At 29.0% G+C, this 23,997-nt stretch overlaps 2 protein-coding genes across 5 annotated transcripts in view; one reads left to right on the forward strand and one right to left on the reverse strand.

Annotated features, from left to right (window-relative positions):
- Positions 1-23,997, reverse strand: part of LOC129912063 (calmodulin-A-like) — a 235,590-nt gene that overhangs the window by 22,068 nt on the left and 189,525 nt on the right. The window lies entirely within an intron of this gene.
- On the forward strand, positions 1,178-23,710 carry LOC129912064 (troponin C-like). The gene is made up of 5 exons (XM_055990170.1): positions 1,178-1,276; positions 4,319-4,334; positions 4,417-4,557; positions 23,157-23,405; positions 23,555-23,710. The coding sequence occupies exons 1-5, from the start codon at positions 1,274-1,276 to the stop codon at positions 23,581-23,583; spliced, it is 438 nt and encodes a 145-aa protein (XP_055846145.1). The 5' UTR covers positions 1,178-1,273; the 3' UTR covers positions 23,584-23,710.

The raw sequence follows: 23,997 nt of genomic DNA on the forward strand, positions 1-23,997 counted from the left end.
TTGCTTACGTGTTCACATTGGACTTACTTCACTCATGTTGAAGTTTTTTGTAGATCTTCTAACTTTTAAGTAAAAAAGTTTAGAACTTTAAAATCTTTTCAGAATCAATGTATTTTTTGAGATTTGATTTTTTTTAGTGAACCTGGGCTAAAAAAAGACAACTAAACCCCTGAGCTGATTGTTAAATTTTTTGCTCACAAGGACCCACAGGCAACACGGCTATTAACAAAATGGCAAAATCCAAGGACGAGTCTAAGAATTTTGATTAACATTTTTGTGTATTAACGCTACCTTGCAAAATGTCTGATTTCTGAATGGAGTAGTAAATAAACTACTTTTACAAACCTTAATAATAAAATTAAGCAACAATTTCCAAAAATAAACAAATTGAATGTCTGATTTGATTATAATCTCATTTAACCCCTTTCCTAAAACAGTGTTTTGAGAAAGTTTCAAAACACTTCAAGTCCATCTCATTCAATTTTCTATGATACTTCATAAACCGTATTAATAACGTGTTAAATAACTTACTTTCAGCAAAGTGAAAATATTGTTTTTCAAACTATAGACTACAACATAAAAGTTTAAAAATTTTTATTTATTAATCAAAATACCGAAATCAATCACGATTATTCAACTCAACTGTGACCAATTCCCATCCCTTTTTCAATAAAACAAAAATATAGTAAAATATTAACATAAACTTTATTTTGTTTAACAAACTTCAATTCCATTTTCACCAACATTCAATAACCGTAACATTTTTGAATTGACCAATTCAAAAACTTTTATTAAGTTCATTGTTAATGAAAATATAATACGAAAAAAAAACAAAATAATTTTTAAACAAAAAAAAAAAAAAAACCTCAACGAAAAAGTTCAACTCAAACGTGCCGCTTCCTCATGAGCACCATCACTGCTGAACCATTGCTGAATCAGTGGGTAGAACATAGTTTTCGAAATGCACTGGAAAATGTTTAAAATTGTTTTTCGAAGAGGGAGATAAAAATACAAAAAAAAAAAATATATAAACCGTCCAAGCAATAAAATTTGTGTAGTCGGTTATTATGTCTAGGTTTTATTTTTTCACGGACAGAAAAAGACAGACAGTTTTTTTTTTTTTTGTTGTTGTTAGTTTTGATTTTGAAACATTCATCACTACGATGGGAATATTTGAAATTTTATTATTTCGATATTGGTCGTTGACCACAGTAAATTCAAGTAGTTCCATTTTGTCTTTTCCGGTGTAAAGGTTAATCCAGAGTGCGCTAAAATGGTTAGTAAAAAAAAACTATAAGAGTTCACCTTTATGATGTCGAAAAACGCGTTAAAAGTTTCATAAAATAATTTTTTAATTGCGATTTTATTTTTTGTTTTTGAATTTTAAATAGCAATTATGTTTGAAGTTTATGGGGAAATTAAGTGATATTGCTCTCATTATGGAATTTAATTTTATGGAATATTTTGTTGAGAAGAAAAGTGATATTTTTAGTGATGTAAAAAGTAAACAAAGTTATAGACCTTGTTACTGATTCCCCAATATTTCGAAAACAGAAAATTGAGAAATTATTTGTGAAAAAATGTAAATAATAAAAAAAAAAATTGACCGAATGTCATTACCATGTTGTGAAAGATTGAGTACGAAAACTCAAATTTTTGAAACCTAAACTTAAATTCTTTCTCAATAGTTTTTATTCGTTTTAGAACTGTATTAGCTTGTTATGCTTTAGTAGTCATATCATATGAATGTATGTAAATTGTACCTTCTTAATAGTTTTTGAACTTATGGTGAACGCAGTTTTCAAAAGTTCAAAAATGTTTTAAAGCAAAAAGCTCATTTATGTAGGTCTTTTTTTAAAAGAGCCTTTGTATTTCTTTGCAATGGTTTTAATTTGAAATTTCTGTGTCATAGGAGATAAACTATTGATAAAAAAAAAAACAATATAACACGACTTGAAAAGTGTATTTTGAAGTGTTGAAGAGTTCATTTTCAATTAACATTTCCTAACTTCGATATAAAATGTGAGTGAACGAGGTTTGAGAAGGTTGGATAGTAGGACCATTTCACGTGAAATTAAACAGATCGCGAATCTCAATAATTTGTATGTTCCGAACAGCAAATAGTTCTGCTGGAGAAGTGAACTATTATGTGGGCCAAAATACTATTAAGTGCCTTAAAAAAATGTCCCTTGTTTTGAATTTCATTTATTTTGAAGAAAAAGTACAAATTAGTAGAAAAACTATATTGAGTTATAAAATTAACATTTTATTTACTTTTACATGTTTGAAGCCCAAATTTGGATCGAATTGTTTACAAATCACGGTAACATTGTGGTTTATCTTGGTAACGCAGTGGTATTTAAAGTTTTAAAGCTGATTTTTGGTAATATTAAGATTATTTGATTTAAATCAGAGAGCTTAATTATATGATTTTACAAATAAAACAGAAATTTCCAGTAAAGTAACGGAGTTGTTTGGTTTTAAGCACTTTTTGTTAAGATTAAAGTATAACCATTCTATGTAAACTAAAATATTATGAAAATATATTGATAAAAATGTCCATATGTTTTTTCAAAATTCACTGTCCAAAGGGACAACTTCTTAGGCACTAAATGATATTTTGGCCCATTTATCTGTTCAGTTAAACCTTCGACCAAATTTCGGCCAACCATATTTTTGTTCAACACTTTAAAGACCGAAAATATTCTTCTTCGTACTATACCATGGATATAAGCGAAAAAACGCCCAGAGATCGAACTTATTCCCACAAAAATGATTAGTTCCACAAAATGTTGGTGAAGCTTTATTTATATTTATGACAATAATTTCAAAATAGGTAATCAAAATTTGCAATGTGGGTATTAAACGAGAGATATTTCTGTACTAAATCATAAAACGAAAATTTTTTCAAATGGCAAGATAGCGGCGAAAATTGCAAATTTTCAAAATATTAAAAACTATAAAAAAGAACACATTAAAACATCTTATATTTATGTCATTGGTTACGGCGGTCAAGACACCGTTTTCCAAATCTAATCGATCTAAAAATGACATAAAACACTCAAGTTGTCGTGCGATTGTAAGAAAGAGTGGCCAAAGTTCAGTGGCCTGCAAATCTATCTAAGCCAATCTGGAGTATTAAAATTTTTCTGACGGTTCAGGAAAACTGGAAAGTATTTGTGCATTTTCAAAAAAACTGTATGTCCGTGGTGTATCACGAAAGATGACAGATTTATCTCCTCCCAAAATCGTCGTTTAACCCATTTCCGGCGGCTACCAGTTCCAGTTGACTTAGATACTTGAAATTTTACACACTTGTTGTTTTTGATCTAATTAGAAGAAATGTGAAAAAAAATTTTTTTGAAAAAGCTTCTGGTTTTCCGGAAAATTCAGGTTGCGTTTTCGCAACGCTTGCCGAAAATGGACCTTATCAAAATTATTTAAAAAAAATTTCTTACATAGAATATAAATCAGTTTTATTTGAATATTTGTATGAAGAAATGAACTAGATATAAATACACTGAGTATTAAAAAATTGTTGAAAACAAAATGACAAATTGCGTTCAAAAATTCTACCTCAAATTTTTCAAGAGCTCGAATTTTAAGAGTCATAAAAAAGCACGAAAATATATTTAGGTGGCGGGCGACATAATGATTGGGTCTTACCTATCCCAAAACACTCTTTCACGGGACCAAAATTGACCATAGTGCACTGAAAATTTGATCAATCTCAATTCGGGTTGTTATTAAAAAATTTTTTGAAGTATCAGAAGAAAAAGTTTTGGGTACAAAATTATAATAATAATTTTTTTTTTTATTTTTCCAATTTTTGTTTGTCTTAAATTAAATAAAAAAATAAAACTGACCGACGCACGACGGCATATGATTACTCGTCTTAAAAAAAAATAATTTCCTTATGACGCCGAAGTATGCAATTTAATTTGCATTCGGAATGTATGCAAATGAGGTTAAATTGCAAATTGCGTTATTCAACTTTAAGAACAATCTTGGACTTCAGCATTTATAAAATTTTAGGGTTTTGGACTTTATTGCAAGTAAAGTGCAATATTGTTGCATTTTCTATGGCATGCAAATCGTCCCCTTTCTGCGTTAACCACGTACACTTTCTTTCACCCATGGTTCATGGTTATGATTCGTCGAATCGACGAACACTTTTTTTTTTAATTTCCCCAAAAACATTCCTAAACAATTTTAACTTTAAGCGAGGAAAACATTATGATAAGAAATTTAATCAAAAACAAGATTTAAGTTGGAACAATCAACAAATCATTTTAATGTTCTTTTGTTTTCATTTCAGGCTGACAACTCGGCAGGTAAGAAATCATGTTATGAAATAAACCTTGGAAGCAATTTATTGAATAATAAAATCTCCACCTCATTTTCCTCCTCCAATAGTATTCCTTAAGGCTTTTCAAATGTTCGATTCCAAAAAATCTGGACGAATTGAAAATGAAAGGGTTCGCACTATTTTAAGTACACTTGGACTACGTTTCACCGATGAAGAATTGGACGAACTCATTGATGCTGAAGATACCGGTAAGAAAAATTGAATTCTCTTAATTAAAAAAATAAAGAATTTTATTCAGAATATCATCATTAAGTGATTTTGGTACTTGAAACTTAAATCAGTGTGAATTCAATTCAAATCCAATTGAAATTCATTTATGTTTATTTAAAAAGATATTTAAATGTGTAAATAAAAAACTAAAATCAATATCCGCGTTCAACCAGAAATTGAGGCGCTAAAATGTTTATTTTTTTGTAAAGAATTTTAAATGCACATATTTAGGTTTTATTTTTTAAATGTCAGAATGCTTTGTTTTTTTTTTGAATGGCATGTGTAGTATGTGGGATGAAATTTCTCATTCATGTTTCATCTAACAAAGAAAAAAAATATACACTTTAGAAAAAAAATTCTATAACACGATGAAAAATATAAAAAAAAAATGAGTATGAGCATCAGTCATAAATTAATGTTCATCAAGGAGAAACTTTGAAAACGTGTGTTTTTTTTTTGTATTTTATAACATTATATAATATAAATTCACGTTTGCTTAATGACAAAATAAAAAAAAAAAATAGAAAACATAAAACAAACAAAAAGGAACCATTTTTCAAAAGTTCAAAGTCAGTTCCTAGATATTGATGATGTTGAAAGAATTTTTTTTTTCATGTTATTATTTATGAAAAAAAAAAAAAATAAAACAATATCTACACATAATTTGTGTTATTTAAGTTAGTTTATAAAAAAAAAAAATAAAATAAAAAATATTAACACATTTTTATCATGAGATAATTTTTTTTCCATTTAAATTTGACATGAGAACAACACACATTTCCTGTATGCAAATAAATTGTTTCTTTTGTTTTACTTAAATTGATAATTTAAATAAATACAAAAAAAAAACCACAGGAATTTTAAAATGCTACCATTTTTTGTGTAGTTGTTGCATAAGCAAGTCACTTCGAATTAGGAAAAACAGTAAAATAGTAGATTTTCTAGAAAATATTTAAAACATTATAATTTGAGGTAAGCTTTTGATGATGTGTTAGTTTTTTTTGTATTAATTTATTCATTTCCAACGTGAATTTATTGCAAAAGAAATATTTTTTTTTCATAAGGTTTTTGGGGCACATAAAATAGAAAAAAATATAAACTCAAACAAAACATAAGTTTTTGGTTTTGAGAGAAATACTCTAGTCGCCATCAGATACTTGCGTGAACTTCGTAGTATAATGGTGTGTTTAGTGGCAGCAGGGCCCGATCCAGCTTTTTTGCAGTCTGGGTAAAAGAATAATTTTCCGCCCTTTAAAATCATAAGGCATACAAAATTTATTGCAACCGTATTCAGAGATGGACACAATTGGCCAAATATTTTACTTGTTTTTTTTTTTTTTTAAATTGTTAAAACTAAATGTTGTTTACATATGTAAGTGCAATCGTAGTGCGTTGCCCTCCCAATCGTTAGGTTACTTTTTCCAGTCGAGTACTACACGGGCAATTTTCAAAAATCATTAAACATAAAGCAATTACGCACCGCTAAAAGCAGTTTGATGATCGGGTTGATCTACGTAAAATAGCTTTAAATCTAACCAATTTATTTGGTGGTAACTCATACAAATTTTTGTTGTTCATTCAAAACCTTCAATGAAATCGTATGTTTTCTTGATTTCAAATTTTTTTAAATGCTTCATTGCACAAATATGGAGAGTGTAAAATTGGTTTTTGAACTTGACCAATTCAGATCGTTTTTGAATAGGGCTTTTTTTCAATATATTTTGTTTATTTTAAGTAATTTTTACAACTTTTAAGAATGCCTAAAGGTTCTATCTATCAAATTGTGAAGAAAAATTTGGAAAATCATTATTTCACCTTAAAATAATTCTAAAGCTCATCATAGTAGTAGTATAAGACAGGAGGAGTTAATGAATAGTTATTCAAATGTGCTTCTTACTCTCCTGATTTTGCCGCCCCTAATTTTTGCTACCCTAGGCCAAGCCAATTGCCCACCTTGCATGCATTACAGGGCTCATCCGCGTATCAGCCTGACGGCCACTATCCAAAGTTTTGACTTCTATTCAGCAACGCAGAGCTTAAATCTGAGTTTGTCCACCGAAGGACCCAGTGAGGATGAGGAAGTTGGTTATGAAAGTTGCTCACTTTTCGACTCATTGCTTGATAAAAGTTATTGGACTTAGGTATTTCTCGAATTGGGAGAAAATTACAAAACAGTTATATCACCTATAATAGAAATAAAATGCACTACTGGGTCGCACGTACTTGCTCTTGTAGTTCACAGTATCCTTATCTTAAATATTTATTGGAAACAGTGTCGAGAAAAAAAAATTAAAAAAATAATCGAAAGTTTAAAAATTAAGTTACATTTTTTTTTTTTCAAAAATGTTTAAAAATTTTTTTTTTTAATAAAATTTACTTATCCTTTGATGAAATATATGAACTTAAGAAATATGTCAATTTTTAAAAAACGGCCACGCCATATTTCCGTTCTCCGCATTTTTTGAGAAAAACTAAAAACGCAGGTTTGTTAGAATCAATAAGTCTATTACGTATACCAAATTTAATCAAAATCGTTAGAGCCGCTTTCGAGAAAATTGCAACACCTCGAAAACGTAATATGGGAGATATGTGTTTAAAAGGAGATATTAAAAAAAAACAAAAAAAAAACGGGTCTAGGGAATAGCATAAAAAGCATTTGTACCAAGTTTCAAGCAAATCCATCCATCCGTTTAGGCCCTAGCTCGATGTACAGATGGACGCACAGACGCACAGACGCATATGACGAAAACCACTTTCTTGATCTTCTCCATCATCGTAATGTTGGTTTTGATTAAAACCTCAATTTTTTTTTTCTACACGAAACCAATACTTGCCCTATAGAGCAAGTAAAAATAATATCACTTCACTTTCAGTAATGTTTAAAAAAAAAACAAAGAAAATACTTAATATAATAAAAAAGAAAAAGAAAGAAATATCATTATGATAAACTGAAACGTAAAATCTAGTCAAAATTGATATTTTAATTGTCAAAGTGCAATTTTCACTATCCACTTTAAATTAAAAAAAATATCAAAATTGATATTTTTATTGTTGGACGACTTTTGTCACTCAAAAATGTTAATTTGATAGCTGTTATTATCAAATTTTTTTTTGGTGTACACAAAAAAATGGTATCAAAGAAACAGATTCAACACAACTCTAATAATATGTTTCCGTTTACGAGTGACTCGTAAGTTATCATACATCTCAAACGAGTTTAAAGGAACAACATTCTTTCCTGTCTAGATTGCAAATATTTTTTTTCTTCTATTACTGATTTGTCCGTTGGGTACCCCGCTTTACATTATTTAAGTTGTTATAAACTATTTCAAATAGTTCTCAAACAAAATTTAAACCAAATTTCACAACTTGCCGGATTTTTGAGATATATGATTATGAAGTTTTCAGTACGTTCGAAAAATCCTGTTTTTCATAATTAACTTTGCGAATAAAATATTTCGAAAATGAGTATTTTGAGATCAGAGTTAATATCACAACACCGGAAACCTTGAAAACAAAATACAACATATTTTAAAAACTTATGACGATTGCTTCAGATTTGAACTCAGCCACTAGAAATAAAATAATACCAAACAGAAGAAATATTTTTTTTCGCAAACTCTTTTTATCATTGGACCATTTTTTATAAAGCTCTTATGCCAAATATTATAAGTGTAACGTTTACTTGACCTACAACAGCCTACAGAATAATTATTTTTTTTGGTTTCATGTCCAAAACAAATTTTCAAGATTTTACTGAAAACCTTTTGGCCTACAAAATCTTGTAATCGTGTTTTAATTTTAAATGGGTTGAGGTTAATTTTTTTTTACCCGAATTTTTGTGGAGGTTGTAATACTTAACCTTTAGATTTCATACATCTAGTTTACAAGAAAAAAAAAAATTAAATTTTGTGTCACACTTTATACGAGCATTGATCAACAGCGTCTTTGTTTCTTGATTCACAAACTTATGCTATATGGTTAAAAAATTACTGTTTTTCATGAAAATTAATCGAAATTAAAAATTGTTTTCACTATCCTTTTAATTGTATACAAAATTCAAAAACTCTTCTTAAAACAATAACAAAAAAAAACCTTAAAAACCAAGTTAAAACAAAATTGCTGTTAAAGATACAGCTGTTTCTACATGTAAATGCATTCCTTCAAAACTATTGGTTTTTTTTTTTCAATTTAAATAAAGACCACCAATAAAAACCCCTTTTCAAAGCTATAAAGGGCTATGTATTATTAGAATGTGTCCAATGTACAACCACAACTTCCTCGAATATTTAGCCCAGTAATTTTAGACATTTTTTAACCCAATCTGCGGAAAAATTCCTACTGGGCTCGATTTTGGTATAGACCTTCGTTACGGCGTTGTTATGAAGATGTGAAAAATCGACATTGATATCGTGTCCGCGTTAAGAGTTATAGGGGTCAAAAGGTCACAAAAACTGGTTTTTCACGATTTTCAGCAAAACGGTAAGTCTTATCAAAAAATTTTCAATGCAAGAATTGTAGACCAGATTATTATATATAAAAAGTGTCATGACACTTTTTTTCCTAAGACCCACCGTTTCTTAGGTATAACGATTCAAAAAGTTGAAGTTTAGTTGTAATCGTCATAATCCTATTCCTGAAAAAAAAACTCCTAACTGAAAAGTTCCTGAAATTTCATTATTTTTTTAGCTTGAATTTCGTTCCTCAACTGTTAAGAATATGGGGAAACCAAAAAAAAAATGGAAATTTTCGCCATTTTTCCGATTGGGGCCCTTCTCCCGAAACCATTTCCCTGGGAATTTTTGTTTAGAATATGTCTAAAAATATACAGGGTGTGCAATAGAGAATGGACAACCCTAAAACGGCTTATAGCTACACTTATGATTGTTCTAAAAACAGATAGAAAAAAGTTCTATCGCAACCAGTTCATAGAATATGGACTTTTTTTCGTTCAGTGTATTTTAAATTTTATCATCTTATGTTTTCGTTCACTACAACCACGAATGAATGAATTTTATTTATTTCTTTTTTTTATAATTTTCTACAATAATTGGATGAGTACATAAACACTTTAAAAATTTCATAGCTATTGCACATTTTCGTAAAAAAAATTTTGAAATCTGTTTTTTGATGCAAAATGTAAAAAAAGTATTTTATGAAAAATTTTAAACACCTGTGGTATTAAATAAATCTATAGAAACCTAGGTGGCCAACTTTCTTAAAAATATTCTCCTTATACCAGAATATTTTTAAGAAAGTTGGCCACCTAGGTTTCTATAGATTTATTTTATACCACAGGTGTTTAAAATTTTTCATAAAATACTTTTTTTACATTTTGCATCAAAAAACAGATTTCAAAATTTTTTTTACGAAAATGTGCAATAGCTATGAAATTTTTAAAGTGTTTATGTACTCATCCAATTATTGTAGAAAATTATAAAAAAAAGAAATAAATAAAATTCATTCATTCGTGGTTGTAGTGAACGAAAACATAAGATGATAAAATTTAAAATACACTGAACGAAAAAAAGTCCATATTTTATGAACTGGTTGCGATAGAACTTTTTTCTATCTGTTTTTAGAACAATCATAAGTGTAGCTATAAGCCGTTTTAGGGTTGTCCATTCTCTATTGCACACCCTGTATATTTTTAGACATATTCTAAACAAAAATTCCCAGGGAAATGGTTTCGGGAGAAGGGCCCCAATCGGAAAAATGGCGAAAATTTCCATTTTTTTTTTGGTTTCCCCATATTCTTAACAGTTGAGGAACGAAATTCAAGCTAAAAAAATAATGAAATTTCAGGAACTTTTCAGTTAGGAGTTTTTTTTTCAGGAATAGGATTATGACGATTACAACTAAACTTCAACTTTTTGAATCGTTATACCTAAGAAACGGTGGGTCTTAGGAAAAAAAGTGTCATGACACTTTTTATATATAATAATCTGGTCTACAATTCTTGCATTGAAAATTTTTTGATAAGACTTACCGTTTTGCTGAAAATCGTGAAAAACCAGTTTTTGTGACCTTTTGACCCCTATAACTCTTAACGCGGACACGATATCAATGTCGATTTTTCACATCTTCATAACAACGCCGTAACGAAGGTCTATACCAAAATCGAGCCCAGTAGGAATTTTTCCGCAGATAAAACCTAAAATTACTGGACTATATTTCCTTTAAAAAACTATACACAAAAATAAACAAGCTATAAAAAAGTACATCATATCCCTGAAAAACTACTTCTACTCTAACATCAATTTAAAACAACACAACAACGACTGTTTTTTCTTCTCTCTCAAAGTCCAACTATACACCCTCTGTTACCGTCACTTGTCAGTGAATGAAATTCATAAAACACACACTTAAACTACCCCCCATCAAAAAGGAACATGGCATTTTCCAAAGGAAACGATAAAAAGCAAATAATTTGCATTAAATCTCTTCCGGTGCAATATGTTACTTAAGTGAGTGTGATGGACTATCTTAAAATGTATTTGTGTTTTTTGTTTTCTCACAAAAATATATCAAGAAAATACAACAACAACAACAAATCATTTATTTTTATTTACCAAAAGGCAAAAAAAAGAGACTATACAACCAACAAGGACACCCTATATCTTTTTTCATTGCGAAAAAAAAGAAAATAAACTTTCAAGTTGAATACAAATTCAAATTCAAAGGAAACAAACATCGCAAGCTGCTGACTTTGATTTATTTCCTTTTAGCCGAATGTGAAGAGTCACAGTTGCCTTCAAAAATGTTTCTAAATAGATAGTAGTCAAACAGAAATACACACAAACAAATAATACACTCAAACACATATAACAGACAATCCTCTCTCTCGAAACACATGAAATGGTCATTTTAAATGGAAACTTGCCAAATGTTGGAAATTCTTTGAAAACGAATTTCGGAAATCTTAATCCTATTTATTACGTTGAGTGTATCTAGATAAACGGAGTCAAATTACGTGAAATGCATTTTGCTTTTTGGTGAAAATAAAAATAAAATAAAATATACCAACAAAAAAAAGGTTACGTATACGCCCGAGTGTGTGCAGATTGTTTTTAGATTAATTGCATAACAATGTTTTTGAAAGTTTTGTTTGTGAGAATTTTCTTTTGGAATTTATTTTCTGGTAGTGAATTCTCAATTTAGATGACACTTTTTCTGAGTAACTACCAAAGTTTTGAGACTTAAGCGATGTATTTTTTTTTTACTTTTTCTTTTTTGAAAAGTTTTTTTTTCAGCTGAAAAGTTTTCTATGATTGAGAAATCATAACTTGTGTGTGAATTACAGGATAGGTCGCACGTAAAGAAGTTTGTTTGTATATATGGTTAGAAGTCATGACGTGGCGTAGAAGTTATAAGCCGTTCATAGAGTGAGGGAGCATTCATCCTATGTAAACAAATGTGTGTACTTACATTGGAAAATCGCTTAATTCGTTGTTTGGGAAAATATACACACACAAATATTATTAATGAAGATATAAGACAGAAATAGTGCCTTTTGAGCTAAAATTAGTAGGATATTACGTATATATAATTCAATTATTTGACAAATTCTTTGTTTTTATTTCATTTTTGTTTTTGTTTTGCTCTTTTTTACTATGTTTTTTATATATCGATACCTTCCCGTAAGAATGTATTAAGCGACATTTCTCAAATTGTTCAGGAAACGCAAAAAACAAAATTATTCTGTGAGGAAATGTATGGGCTGCATAATTTTATTTTCGCTTAGAACAACCAAAATGGTACCAAAACGTGGCACTTAACTCGTAGTATATTTCCACATCAAAAAGTCATTTTTGAAAAAAAGTTTCGATATAAATTGTCCAAAATAAGTATAAAGACTGATTGAAAAAAAAAATTGATTTATTGTTTATTTAGCCATTCTTCACGAAAATCATTTAAGACCGCAAAAAATTGCAACTATTGCAACACATAAAGAACGCGTGTTACCAAACCAGTCGAATACGATGAAGATAGTGCGATGTCTTTTAGAATTTGCAATGAAGAAAATGGATTAGACTTAATATTTTTAAGAAATTACTGTATAAGATAAGCTTATTGAGCTGAAATCCTAATTGAGCTACGTAAATAGTAACAATTTTTTAAGAACAGTTCTTTGATAGTTGATTAAACAACTAAAAACCCAAAAAATCATCTGGTCTTGATGGAGTTAGCAATAGGTTACTAAATGCCTTACCATCACAATAATTTTCAATTAATGTATAATAATGCATTATTTCTCTTATGATTGCGAAAGCTAAGGTTATAGCTATCTCCAAACCTGGGCCCAATTTCACCAACAACAAGTTACAAGCACAAATTTGTAACTTGTAGATCACAAGTACAAATTTGTACAATGGAATTCTGTTTCACAAAGTACAAATAAGTAATTCACAAATTTGTGATTATTGGAACAAAAATTACAACTAACTTTTGAAAACCACAAGTTTGTAGAATGACGGTTTCACCAATAATATATTTTTCTTGTAAACAACAAGTTTTTCTACAAACTTGTAAAGCCCAAATGCCAAACAAAATTCTAATTACTGCGGAAAATTAATAAAATATTATAAGAAATGAATGACTACAAATATGCCAACCTTATTCAAATGAAAAATAAAAAAATTGCAATAAAAAAAATATATATTCATTGAATCTGAAAAAAAAAATTGCATTAGAACAAAAATTTCTTACAACTCTAATAGTCAGGTCAATTTAGACATCCGAGGTTACATTAATTCCCAGCAAGCTGAAAATTGGTTTATGATGGTGTTTCCAACAATCCTACCAATTTTCAGCTTGCTGGGAATTTATGTAACCTCATCCCCTTATTTTAGTCTAATTGGACCGGACTATAAAAACATCTTGCAAAAAAAAAATGATAACGCAAGTAAAAATACCTTATGTAAGGCCAAAAAGTAAAATTGTAAGAAAATCGAAGAATATTAAAAATTTTCAGTGCAGAAAATTTTTTATTTGCAATACATTTTTTTTAGTGCAAAATATTTTGATTTGTAATAAAAATTTTATTTTCAATGCAAATATTTTTTTTTTAATAAATAATATAATATATTAAAAAAATATTTTTTTCTTATGCAAAAAATTTTTCAGTTGTAATACAAATTTTTTATAATGCAATTTTGTTTTCAATTGCAATATATATTTTTAATCACCTTTTTTTTTTACTTGCAATACATTTTTTTTACTTGCGATATAGGTACTATAGGGCAAGTTTAGGATTCGTAAAAAAAATCGAACTCGAGATAACAATTTTACATGACATTACGATGATGGAGAATGCCAAAAAAGTGGGTCCGGCAATTCTGTCTGTCTGTCTGTCTGTCTGTAAGAACCTCGAGCTACAGCCTAAACTACTGAAGCGATTTTCTTCAAACTTGGTAGTTAGCAGTTTTTGGTGATTCCCTAGAGGGGAAATTGAAATTTTTTTTTATGACCAAAACTAACGGTACCTGCCATATAACGGAAATAGAAAAGTTAATTTTTTTCAAAAACGGCTCTAATGATTTTGATTAAAATTTTTGTGTGTAATACTTCACATAAGGGCCAACTTTTTAAATAAAAAAAATATTTTTTGTACCGTTATTAACGGTACCTGTCATAGAACGGTTTTTTTCGTTTCTGAATATCTCGTACAAAATTAACCCGATTTAAATAAAAATTTTTATACAAAAGTGTGTAAGTAAAGATAATATTAAAATTTTAGAAAATTTTCAAAAAACGCATTTTTGGTTTTTTAAAAAATATTTCAAAATTTTTTTTTGAAAAATCAATTTTTTGAAAACGGATCAATGAAAAATTTTGAAATTTAGTTTTTATGTGTAAATTAATTATTTATTCAAAATGGCATACCAACTTTTTTTTTGAAAAATGTTAAAAAATTTTATATATAAAAAATTATTTTTTTAAAAAACGGCTCCTACAATTTTCAAAATTTTTTTTTCTAAAAATACCTTTTTATACGAGAAATAAAATGGCATATTTGTTTTTTTTTTTTTAAGATATTTTAAAACGGAGTTTTATTAATTATAAAAACAGATTTAATTTTTACTTGCTCTATAGGGCAAGTATTGGTTTCGTGTCGAAAAAAAAAATTGAGGTTTTAATCAAAACCAACATTACGATGATGGAGAATTCCGAAAAAGTGGGTCTCGCAATTCCGTCCGTGCGTCTGTGCGTCTGTGCGTCTGTGCGTCTGTGCGTCCATCTGTACACATTTCCACAGCCTAAACGGGTGGACGGATTTTCTTCAAATTTGGTACAGATGATTTTTATGGAATTCTGAAAGTTGGTTTTTTTTTGTTTTTTTTTATCTCGTTTAGAACGTATACCTCCCATACAAAAAAATACGATATTGCGAATTTCTCGAAAACGGCTCTAACGATTTTGATTAAACTTTGTATACGTAATATTTAAAGCAGTGGCAATAAAACTGCATTTTTATTTTTTCTTAAAAAAGTCAAATAACAAAAAAAAAAATTTTTCATTTCACAAAATTTTGCCCTAAATGTCGGCTCTTCCCCAATATCATTTTTTTTTAAATTTAGAGCCAGCTTTTAAAATCTACAAGTAGACTAACATAAAAGTGCTTTGAACTGCAAGAGCAAGTACGTGCGACCCCAGTCGTGCATTTTATTTTATACTACTTATGAAATTTCTTCAAAATATCGAATTTTAAATTTCTTGAATAAAAAGCTTTAACATTATAGTTACTTTAAGCATAAGAGCAAGTACGTGCGACCCCAGTCGTGCAATTTATTTTTACTTGCAATACATTTTTTTTTCTTTTTAAATTTCAAATGTATTTTTTTTTCAATTGATGTTTTTACAACCATGAATATAATTTGTATACCTACACACTTTAAAAATTCAAAACACGGTTTTTACAAGTTTGTATCAGAAATGACATACCTAAACGTCTTGACTCTTGTAGAAAATTTTCACAAATAAATAAAAACTTGTAGGTAATTTTTGTTGTTTGGTGAACATAAATCCTAATGAGCATTTTAGTTTTAGAGCTGTTCACTCCACAAGCCATCAAATAAAACCACGTTAAAAGTAATTTTAATTCAAAATTATCTATATGGGTACTTTTGGGCATCGAAAAAGCCTTTAACACTGTGTGGCATCACGGTTTGATTTACAGACTTATCCTGTTTTATTTTCCGACATGCCTATCTGATTTAAAGCAGTGTAAGATCTTGATAATATAGTAAATGGAATTTTACATGGTTCTGCTTTGGGACCTATTTGCCTTATTTGTGTGTAAACACTTAATTTCCTATGTTTTTGTCTCTATTTTCCGTCTAGGTTTCCGTCAAGGTTTAACTTCTTTTCTCGGTGAAGAAAATCAATATCTTGCCATCAAAATACGTTACATCTTAACTCTGTTGATGTTGCAGACATTTATCTAAAAAATATTGTTTGCTTGAAGGATTTCCATTAAGCTGAATATACCAATTGTGACTTTTGAACAAAATATCTTTCTGTTTCATTACGTGTAGTTCAAAAAATGATAAACATTATTTCCTTACATCAGTTTAAAATGTACCTATTCCTATTGATATAGCATAGGAGTTTTAATGGTAATCCGTTGCCAAAATTTAACCTTGAACTTAAAACTAAAATAACTATGCCTTTACAACTTACAACCCCTACACTTTCCTCATAGCAATTTATGAAAATATATTGTTTCTTTACATACAATATTTTTCTTGCATGATATTTTCACGTGACAGTACATTCGAATATCCATCATTAAATTTTGAATTTTTCAACCGAAAATTCGCAAAAGTATTTTAAAAATTGATTATTTCTTTCTTTCGATTTCACGTCATATTTGACCTTATAGATAAGTTTAAAATAAAAACTTTTACTCGAAAAGAGAAAAACTCCATTCAAAGTATATATAGCGAGGTAAACTTTTCCACTCCATAGATCTCAAGTACTAGTACTTGGCAAAAAACGAAGAAATAAATAAAATAAAAAAAAAAAACAAAAACAATTCGAATCTATAAAGTTCTTCCTAACTCACATGATGAAAATCGTTTTAGGTATGAATATGCATATGATACTCTCTCTATACTCGTTGTAAGATGGGAAAATTTATTTTATATTATTGAACCTCCGCCCACCTCGACACATTCAGCTGATGGTGTATACATAGGAACTATTTCTTCTTTCATTTAAATTTCCCTGTTTTTTTTTTTTTGTGTCTATACTTAAGGCTTAATATGATTCTCAACGATAGAGAAAGACTTTCAATTGAGAAGTTTTGTAATAATATAATAATCCCTTAAAATCTAAACTTTGATTTTAAGAAGTTAATGAGAAAAAACAATCACTTCAAACAATATTGAGAAGAGATTTATAAAAAGGATAAATGGAGAGAAACACATTTCGTACACTCGGGCGTATACGTAACCTAAACAAATATTTTGATTCGTAAGGTGGTAAAAGGGGAACTTTACTTTATTTTAAGCAAGGATCATATATGTACTCTCATGTTGAAGGTTCTTATAAGACCTGAGACGAAAGAAAATGACAATTTCTTTAAATTAAAGAAAAATATAGACGAGGCATTGAGAGCCATGCAGTTTTTTTTTTTTAACGAAAGTTTGGAAGTTATTTCAGTTTAGTTAAAGGGCAATAAAGTTTAAGTTTAAAACTTTTTATTTTTTTTATGACAGTAATTAATAACATTTTTTGCTATTTTCAGTCTTTGTTTTTTTCCTGCAGATTAAGTTTTCTTTGATTTCTTCACATTTTTTTTTTGACGATTTCAAAATGATTTTTGTTCTGCAAATGCAGATTTTTGTAAGTCGAATGGTTATGAACTCACCTATTTTTTCACAAAGCAAAATTATTACCTACGTTTAGTTAAGTTAATTATGGGTACTTTATCCACTCGACAACAAGGAAACAAATTTTCCTGTATTTTCTGACATTTCCATTTGCTTTTGGTATTAAGTGAAATTAGCAATACAAATTGTTTGAGGAAAAGTCTCATGAATATTTCCATTTTCAATTGAACTATATCGTTTATTTTAACTTTGAATTTTCTGTACTTTTAAAACAAATTGCATCCATAAAAATAAAGTAATCATTAAATTTCAGTCCAACATTAAAGTTTCCTGTTGTTTTTTTTTTTCATTTATTAAATTATGAAAAGTCAAATTTAATTTGAACTTTGAATGTACAGTTTATTTAAACTATGGTATAATTACCGATTGAAATAAGTTAACTTTGAAAAACCTCAGAACTTTTTCCAAACTGTTTTATACAGAAAATACTCTTGTAGGTACCTTGAAAAACTAAATCACCATCTAGTATTACAAAGAAATTTAAGGATATTCCATGGAAGGAATATAAAAAAAAACAAAAAACTGTGAAACCAATTTTAGTACACTTGAGACTCTTTTCTCAGGAATGCAATTTCATCACAAATTGCTATAATTAGTGTGCAACAGTAATATTATGAATGTTTGTGAATAAGTTTTCTTGTGTAGATTTCCTAATTGCATAATAATTGGTTACGTTGGAAATCTTAAAAGAAGCTCTGACTGTTATATAAAATGATGAATATAATGAAGATGGTACAAAGGTATTTGTGTTGCGTAAGTTTGAAATAATGCTTTTGCAGTGGGATGTGGCAAAGAAAAGTTTTTTTTTTTTTTTTTGCATATTAAAGTTCAAGATAATCAGGCACAGGTTCAAGATAAAAATACATACATACTTATGTACGTATCGGAACCATTAAGAAATGTGTTGGGTACTTAAAAAGTATGAGTACTTTTTCAAGGACAAAGTTAATAGTAACTTGTTTATGGGAAATGTGAAGTACATTGAAGTGTTTTTTTCAAGAACAAAATTATAACTTCTCTTGGACTTAGGAGTTATCTATGCATTTTCTCAAAGCTTTGGAGGGAAGATTTAAAATTACTATTTTTCCTTATTTTGAGAGTTAATTTTCATTTGTACCAAACACATTAAAGTAGAAACCATGCAAGTCAAAAGAAATAAAGTAATGAAACTGACAGCAAAAACAAAAAGAAAGAGAAATTTACGAGCCATTTTTAACTATTCCCTATTTTCAAATAGGCAAAGTGACTCCAGTTAAATAGACAAATGAGTGTCGCTTAAGGGTTAAAATGAACACTGAATTGCATTTTACTTTGTAGTTAATGATGCCAATTCAGAACTGTAATTCTTGAAAATTTGAAGGAATTAATATCTCTCGAAAAACTGGCAGGTAAAATGTACAAACCACAACCGAACGACTGACCCCATGATTTTTGTGAATTTATTGAAAGTACATATTGCTTTTGATATAACTATTTTTTGACGTGATAACGTTTTATAAATCGATGAACAATGCAGCCACCACAAAAAAGTGACGCCATTTTCTAACGTTACACTCTCGCACTTTCGCAGTGCGGCAAAAAATTTCAATTAAAAATTAAAAATAAACTGTTACAGATACAAAAATCTTCTATAGCTTATTTGAAAGATAATAACTTAAATCGAAGTCGTAGAGAATTGATTTTTTTGCTATAGGTAGATGCAATTAATTTATGAATAACTGCATTTAAGAAAAAATTCTAAATATTTAGAAACTAAACTATAACGTTTTGTTTGAACGTTGTACACGTTTTGGGGCTATGACAAAATGATGATTTTGGGTAAAGGAAATTTTTTTTGACAATTCTAAAGATGCCAGGTGAAAGATGAGGGAAAAAAAATCAGGCGTCTGATACGGATTTTTTTTCAACACTCTGCGTTTCGAAATATGAATTTTTGAAAAACACCTTGTTTTTTAGGGGTATTTTTGGGTAATTTTTGATTTTTAGCTTTTTTTCGGAGCGTTCAAAAAATCTCAAACTTATATGACATGTAGGTTTTGGCATACATGTGCAAAAACTTGGAATCATTTAGTGAGTTTTGACTGAATAACGGAAGAAACAAGTTTTTAAAAACACGTTTTTTTACCGTTTTTAACCGATTTTCATGGTTTTTTTATTTTTATCTTTTTTTTTAATAGATACAGGAATAAAATATATGGAGTAATGATAGACCATGACCACAACTAAATGTGTGCGAAGTTTCATTCATTTTCGTAAACACAATTTTGAGATAACGGTAAAATAAAATTTTAGAATTCAACAGGTTATAACTTTTGACCAAGAGTAGATAGAAATTTTATTAAACCTTTATGAGCATCCTGATACAATTACCTTTCATTTGGTGTATAATACATAACGGTAGACTAACTACAAGCTACACAATGTTAAATCAAGAAACTTGCGAAAAACCTCAAAACACCAGTGGAGATCTGTTGCCCCCCGAACAGCCACCAGTGTGGGAAGTACCCTTAATCTCAGTCTGGAAATTCGACATGGTTGACTTTAAAAAATTCTAATTTCTCTTGTAGGCATCTTTGAAATGAGATTGATACTTCATATGAAAGGTGAAATAATAAGCTTTCACTTGGTATGTATTTTCTATAGGTTGTCAAACAAAAAAATTGATTCCATAGTCTGAGAACATAAAAATAAATGTTTTTTTTGCTTTTTTTAATGAAATTTGATCGATTTCAAAAAATTCTTGCTCTTTTTGTAGATGTCTCATAGATATATATATTTTGAGCTAAGACAATAAGCTTTCAGATGGTATAAAGTTTTGTATAGGTGTTAGGGAAAAAAATGGAATTAATGACGTGAGAAGATAAAATTCATGTTTTTTTTTTGCTTTTTTTGATGAAAATGATTGTTTTCAATAAATTATTTTTATACTTTTTGCGCATTTTAGAAATTTTTTTATTCTTAAGAAGAAATACTTGGCTTTTAAATTGCACAATTGTTTTTGTAAGGTTTTAAAATAAATAAAATGCACGACTGGGGTCGCACGTACTTGCTCTTGCAGTTCAAAGCACTTTTATGTTAGTCTACTTGTAGATTTAAAAAGCTGGATCTAAATTAAAAAAAAATTGATATTGGGGAAGAGCCGACATTTAGGTCAAAATTTTGTTAAATGAAAAAATTTTTTTTTGTTATTTGACTTTTTTGAGAAAAAATAAAAATGCAGTTTTATTGCCACTGCTTTAAATATTACGTATACAAAGTTTAATCAAAATCGTTAGAGCCGTTTTCGAGAAATTCATAATATCGTATTTTTTCGTATGGGAGGTATACGTTCTAAACGAGATATAAAAAAAAAAAAACCAACTTTCAGAATTCCATAAAAATCATCTGTACCAAATTTGATTAAAATTTATAGTATTGAAAAAGGACGTATGGTAGAGATGGAAGTCAGAGAGAGTAAAAATTTTCTGTAAATTTTTTCTCATCTGCAAATATTGATAGAGAAGAGTCTTTTTAGAAAATAGGTAATATGAGTTTCACGGTGATTTCTTTGCGGAACTCCAGATTTGGCAAAAAAAAAGATTTTGAGAGATCATCAAAAAAGAATTCTTTAGATTCGGTTCTCCAAGTATGTGCTTAACCAGTAAATAAAACTTGGTTGAAATACTAGAGCTTCAAGTTTTAAAGCAAAGATTTTATGGGATAGGTATATTAAAGGCTTTCGCAAAGTAAATTTGTTAAATTTCAATACCATTCTCAAACTTTTTTAGTATTTTTGAAAAAAACTCAAAAAGGTCACTTAAAGAAAGACGTGTTGGAAGCGGGAAAGAATATGGATCAAAATTATGGGGATGGCAAATTTCGAGGTCACAATCATTAAAAAATCAACATTGTTTTTAAAAAAATTCGTCCTCAAATAATGTATTCGGTATAGCTATCATTTATCCGTTCATAAACGAGCAGAGAACCACAGTAGTACCTATGATTGTAGGATGTAGGTACATATCGTCGCTGTTTAAGAAAACCAGCATATCTCAAATATTCTAATTCCTTAGAAAAGCTGTTTTAAATTTCTAAGTTGGTCAATTTTCCATACTATTTTTATAAAATGAAGGAAAAGAATCAGCTGTGTGATTGGATACAAAACCTTTATTTATACTGAGTTTACTAAAATAAAGAAAGTTCTGTTTCCTTAGGTACATTAAATTAGATTAGATCCTTGGCACATTTTTCTTAAGAAATACTTACTTTCAAAAGTCAGTTAGGATTTTTTTTTAATTTTTAAAAACTCACAGTTTTTTTTAATGATTGCGTTGTGAACACTTTTATTAAAACAAAATATAGTTTTTTACGTGTGTGTCAAAAAATGATACTCTAAAAACAAAATCATGAACATTTTAAATGTAACTAACTTGTTTTCAATTCAGAAAAAAATTAAAAAAAAAAAAATATTTCTCAAAGTCACTTTCTTATTTGCATTTTTGAAGTTCATGATGTCTCATTTTCACAAAGCCAAATCATTACATGTTGTCTCGAGAGTTAAATATTCCCTAAGCAGCGCCAAAAGAAGTATAATTTTACAAAAACTTTATTTTTGTCGTTGGTTTTTCTAATTGCATTTGAAAAAGACAAAAAAAAAACTTCTTTGATTTGAATTTTAATGATGCTCCATATTATTGTCTTAAAGGCAAAACTTGAATATATATGACAAACGACTTAACGCCAAAGTCTGGCAAATTGTCTGAGCAATTTTCTTTTCGTTATGGTTTTGCATTTATTTCCATATTATTATAAATCCCCAACTTAAACCACAAAGTCACTGTCATTTTTGAGTAAAAAGGGGATCTGGTATTTGCATACACCACCTACCTATAACTACTTCAAAAAGTCTTTAGAGGTAAAAACTCCTGGATGTTTTCTGTCATAGTGACACTATGACTGTTTTTTAATATTATACACAAACACTTTTGAATGCGGCAAAAGAATATTGTATTCACTTGGCTAAAAACTTGTAATTTCTTTTTATTTGAAATTACCTTAGGTTCCCTCGAGCACATGTTTGCGCGCTATTTTTATATATTCGCAATGTGATTATATACTATTCAAAATATAGGGTGAAATGTGTTTTTTTTTTTCTAAGTCAAAGGAAACACTCAGAATTTTTTATACTGCGTTAACACTTTCGAAAACGGTTAGAATGTGACTGCTAATTGATATAAGTAAAAAACCATCAGAGCATGACAATTTTGAGAAATTAAAAATAACCATCTTGCATCTTGAATAGTGTGCAATTTTACATAAACCCTTTAGGGAAATCTAATGACATACACGTTTCTTATATACAAATGTCAGAAATGACAGCTTCATTAAAGATGCCAATCGAAAAACGTGTTCAATTGCATGTTTCTGGCACAAGAACCAAAAATGATTTCTTCTACTCGTTGGGATTTGTATTGGATTTCCTTTCCTCTTTAATTCTACTCGAATAAAAATCAAACACAATTTCGAAAAATAGGCATACTCGGAAGAGAACACCTGACACGACACGTAGAGTGCTATAAAGTCCTTCTATACAACCATATAACACAACATGACAACCTTGACAATAAATCCCCAAATGAAAATCAATGAGAAACACTGTGCATAACGATGTGCCACTTTATATTTCGATTTCGATTTTGCAGGTGATGGAACTATTGATTTCGATGCATTCGAGCGTGTGGCTAACCACTTTCAAGAGGAGGACGATGAGGCTATCCAGCAGGAGCTGAAAGAGGCCTTCAGATTGTATGACAAGGCTGGCAATGGTTACATTCCAACATCATCGTTGAAAGAAATCCTCATGGCATTAGACGATCAATTAAACAATGACCAACTCAATGAGATGATTGCCGAAATTGATACTGATGGTTCGGGAACAGTTGATTTTGAAGGTATGTATGTTGTATACACAAGTTGTATGACATAAAACGCATCTCTCATAGTTTCTTGAGATTTTTAGATTCGTTAAGATTCGTTTCTAATCCAATAAGGGTTTTTTTTTGTTCTTCCTTTTCAACTTTTTCTCCCTTTTATTTTGCAGAATTCATGGAAATGATGACTGGCGACTAAACCTCAAATTGAATTAGCGGCAAATGCAATTTTGTATAGTTTGGTAGTTGTATACGATGTACATATAAAATGCATGCAACATGAACAAATTTAAAGTGAATCTAATAAATGTACTTGTTTAATTGTTGTTTTGATGTTTTATTGCTGAAGTTATTTTGAAAACAATTCTAAAAATGCATGGAAACAGAAGAAAAGTATCCTTTTATAGTTTTATATTCAGTGTGGTTTGTGTGGTAACTTCAACTGCAGGAAGGAGAGTGTTTGGTATATGGAAATAATAAAGTTTTGGGTGACAGAGTGATAACCTCAAAGCAATTTCTAACTACTTGGAATTTTTTTTGAAAGTGCCAGGAATAAGTTAGAAAATATATGGGGCTGAAATTAATTGCATAGAGAAATTGTTTAAAATGAATT

This window comes from Episyrphus balteatus, chromosome 2, assembly GCF_945859705.1.
Source record: "Episyrphus balteatus chromosome 2, idEpiBalt1.1, whole genome shotgun sequence".
In the NCBI taxonomy this organism is placed as follows: Eukaryota; Metazoa; Arthropoda; class Insecta; order Diptera; family Syrphidae; genus Episyrphus; species Episyrphus balteatus.

Excerpts from the sequence above, each read along its gene's own strand:
- LOC129912064 (XM_055990170.1), top strand. Across the intron at positions 4,558-23,156 it reads CATTGATGCTGAAGATACCG|GTGATGGAACTATTGATTTC; the intron begins GTAAGAAAAATT and ends TCGATTTTGCAG. Across the intron at positions 23,406-23,554 it reads GGGAACAGTTGATTTTGAAG|AATTCATGGAAATGATGACT; the intron begins GTATGTATGTTG and ends TTTATTTTGCAG.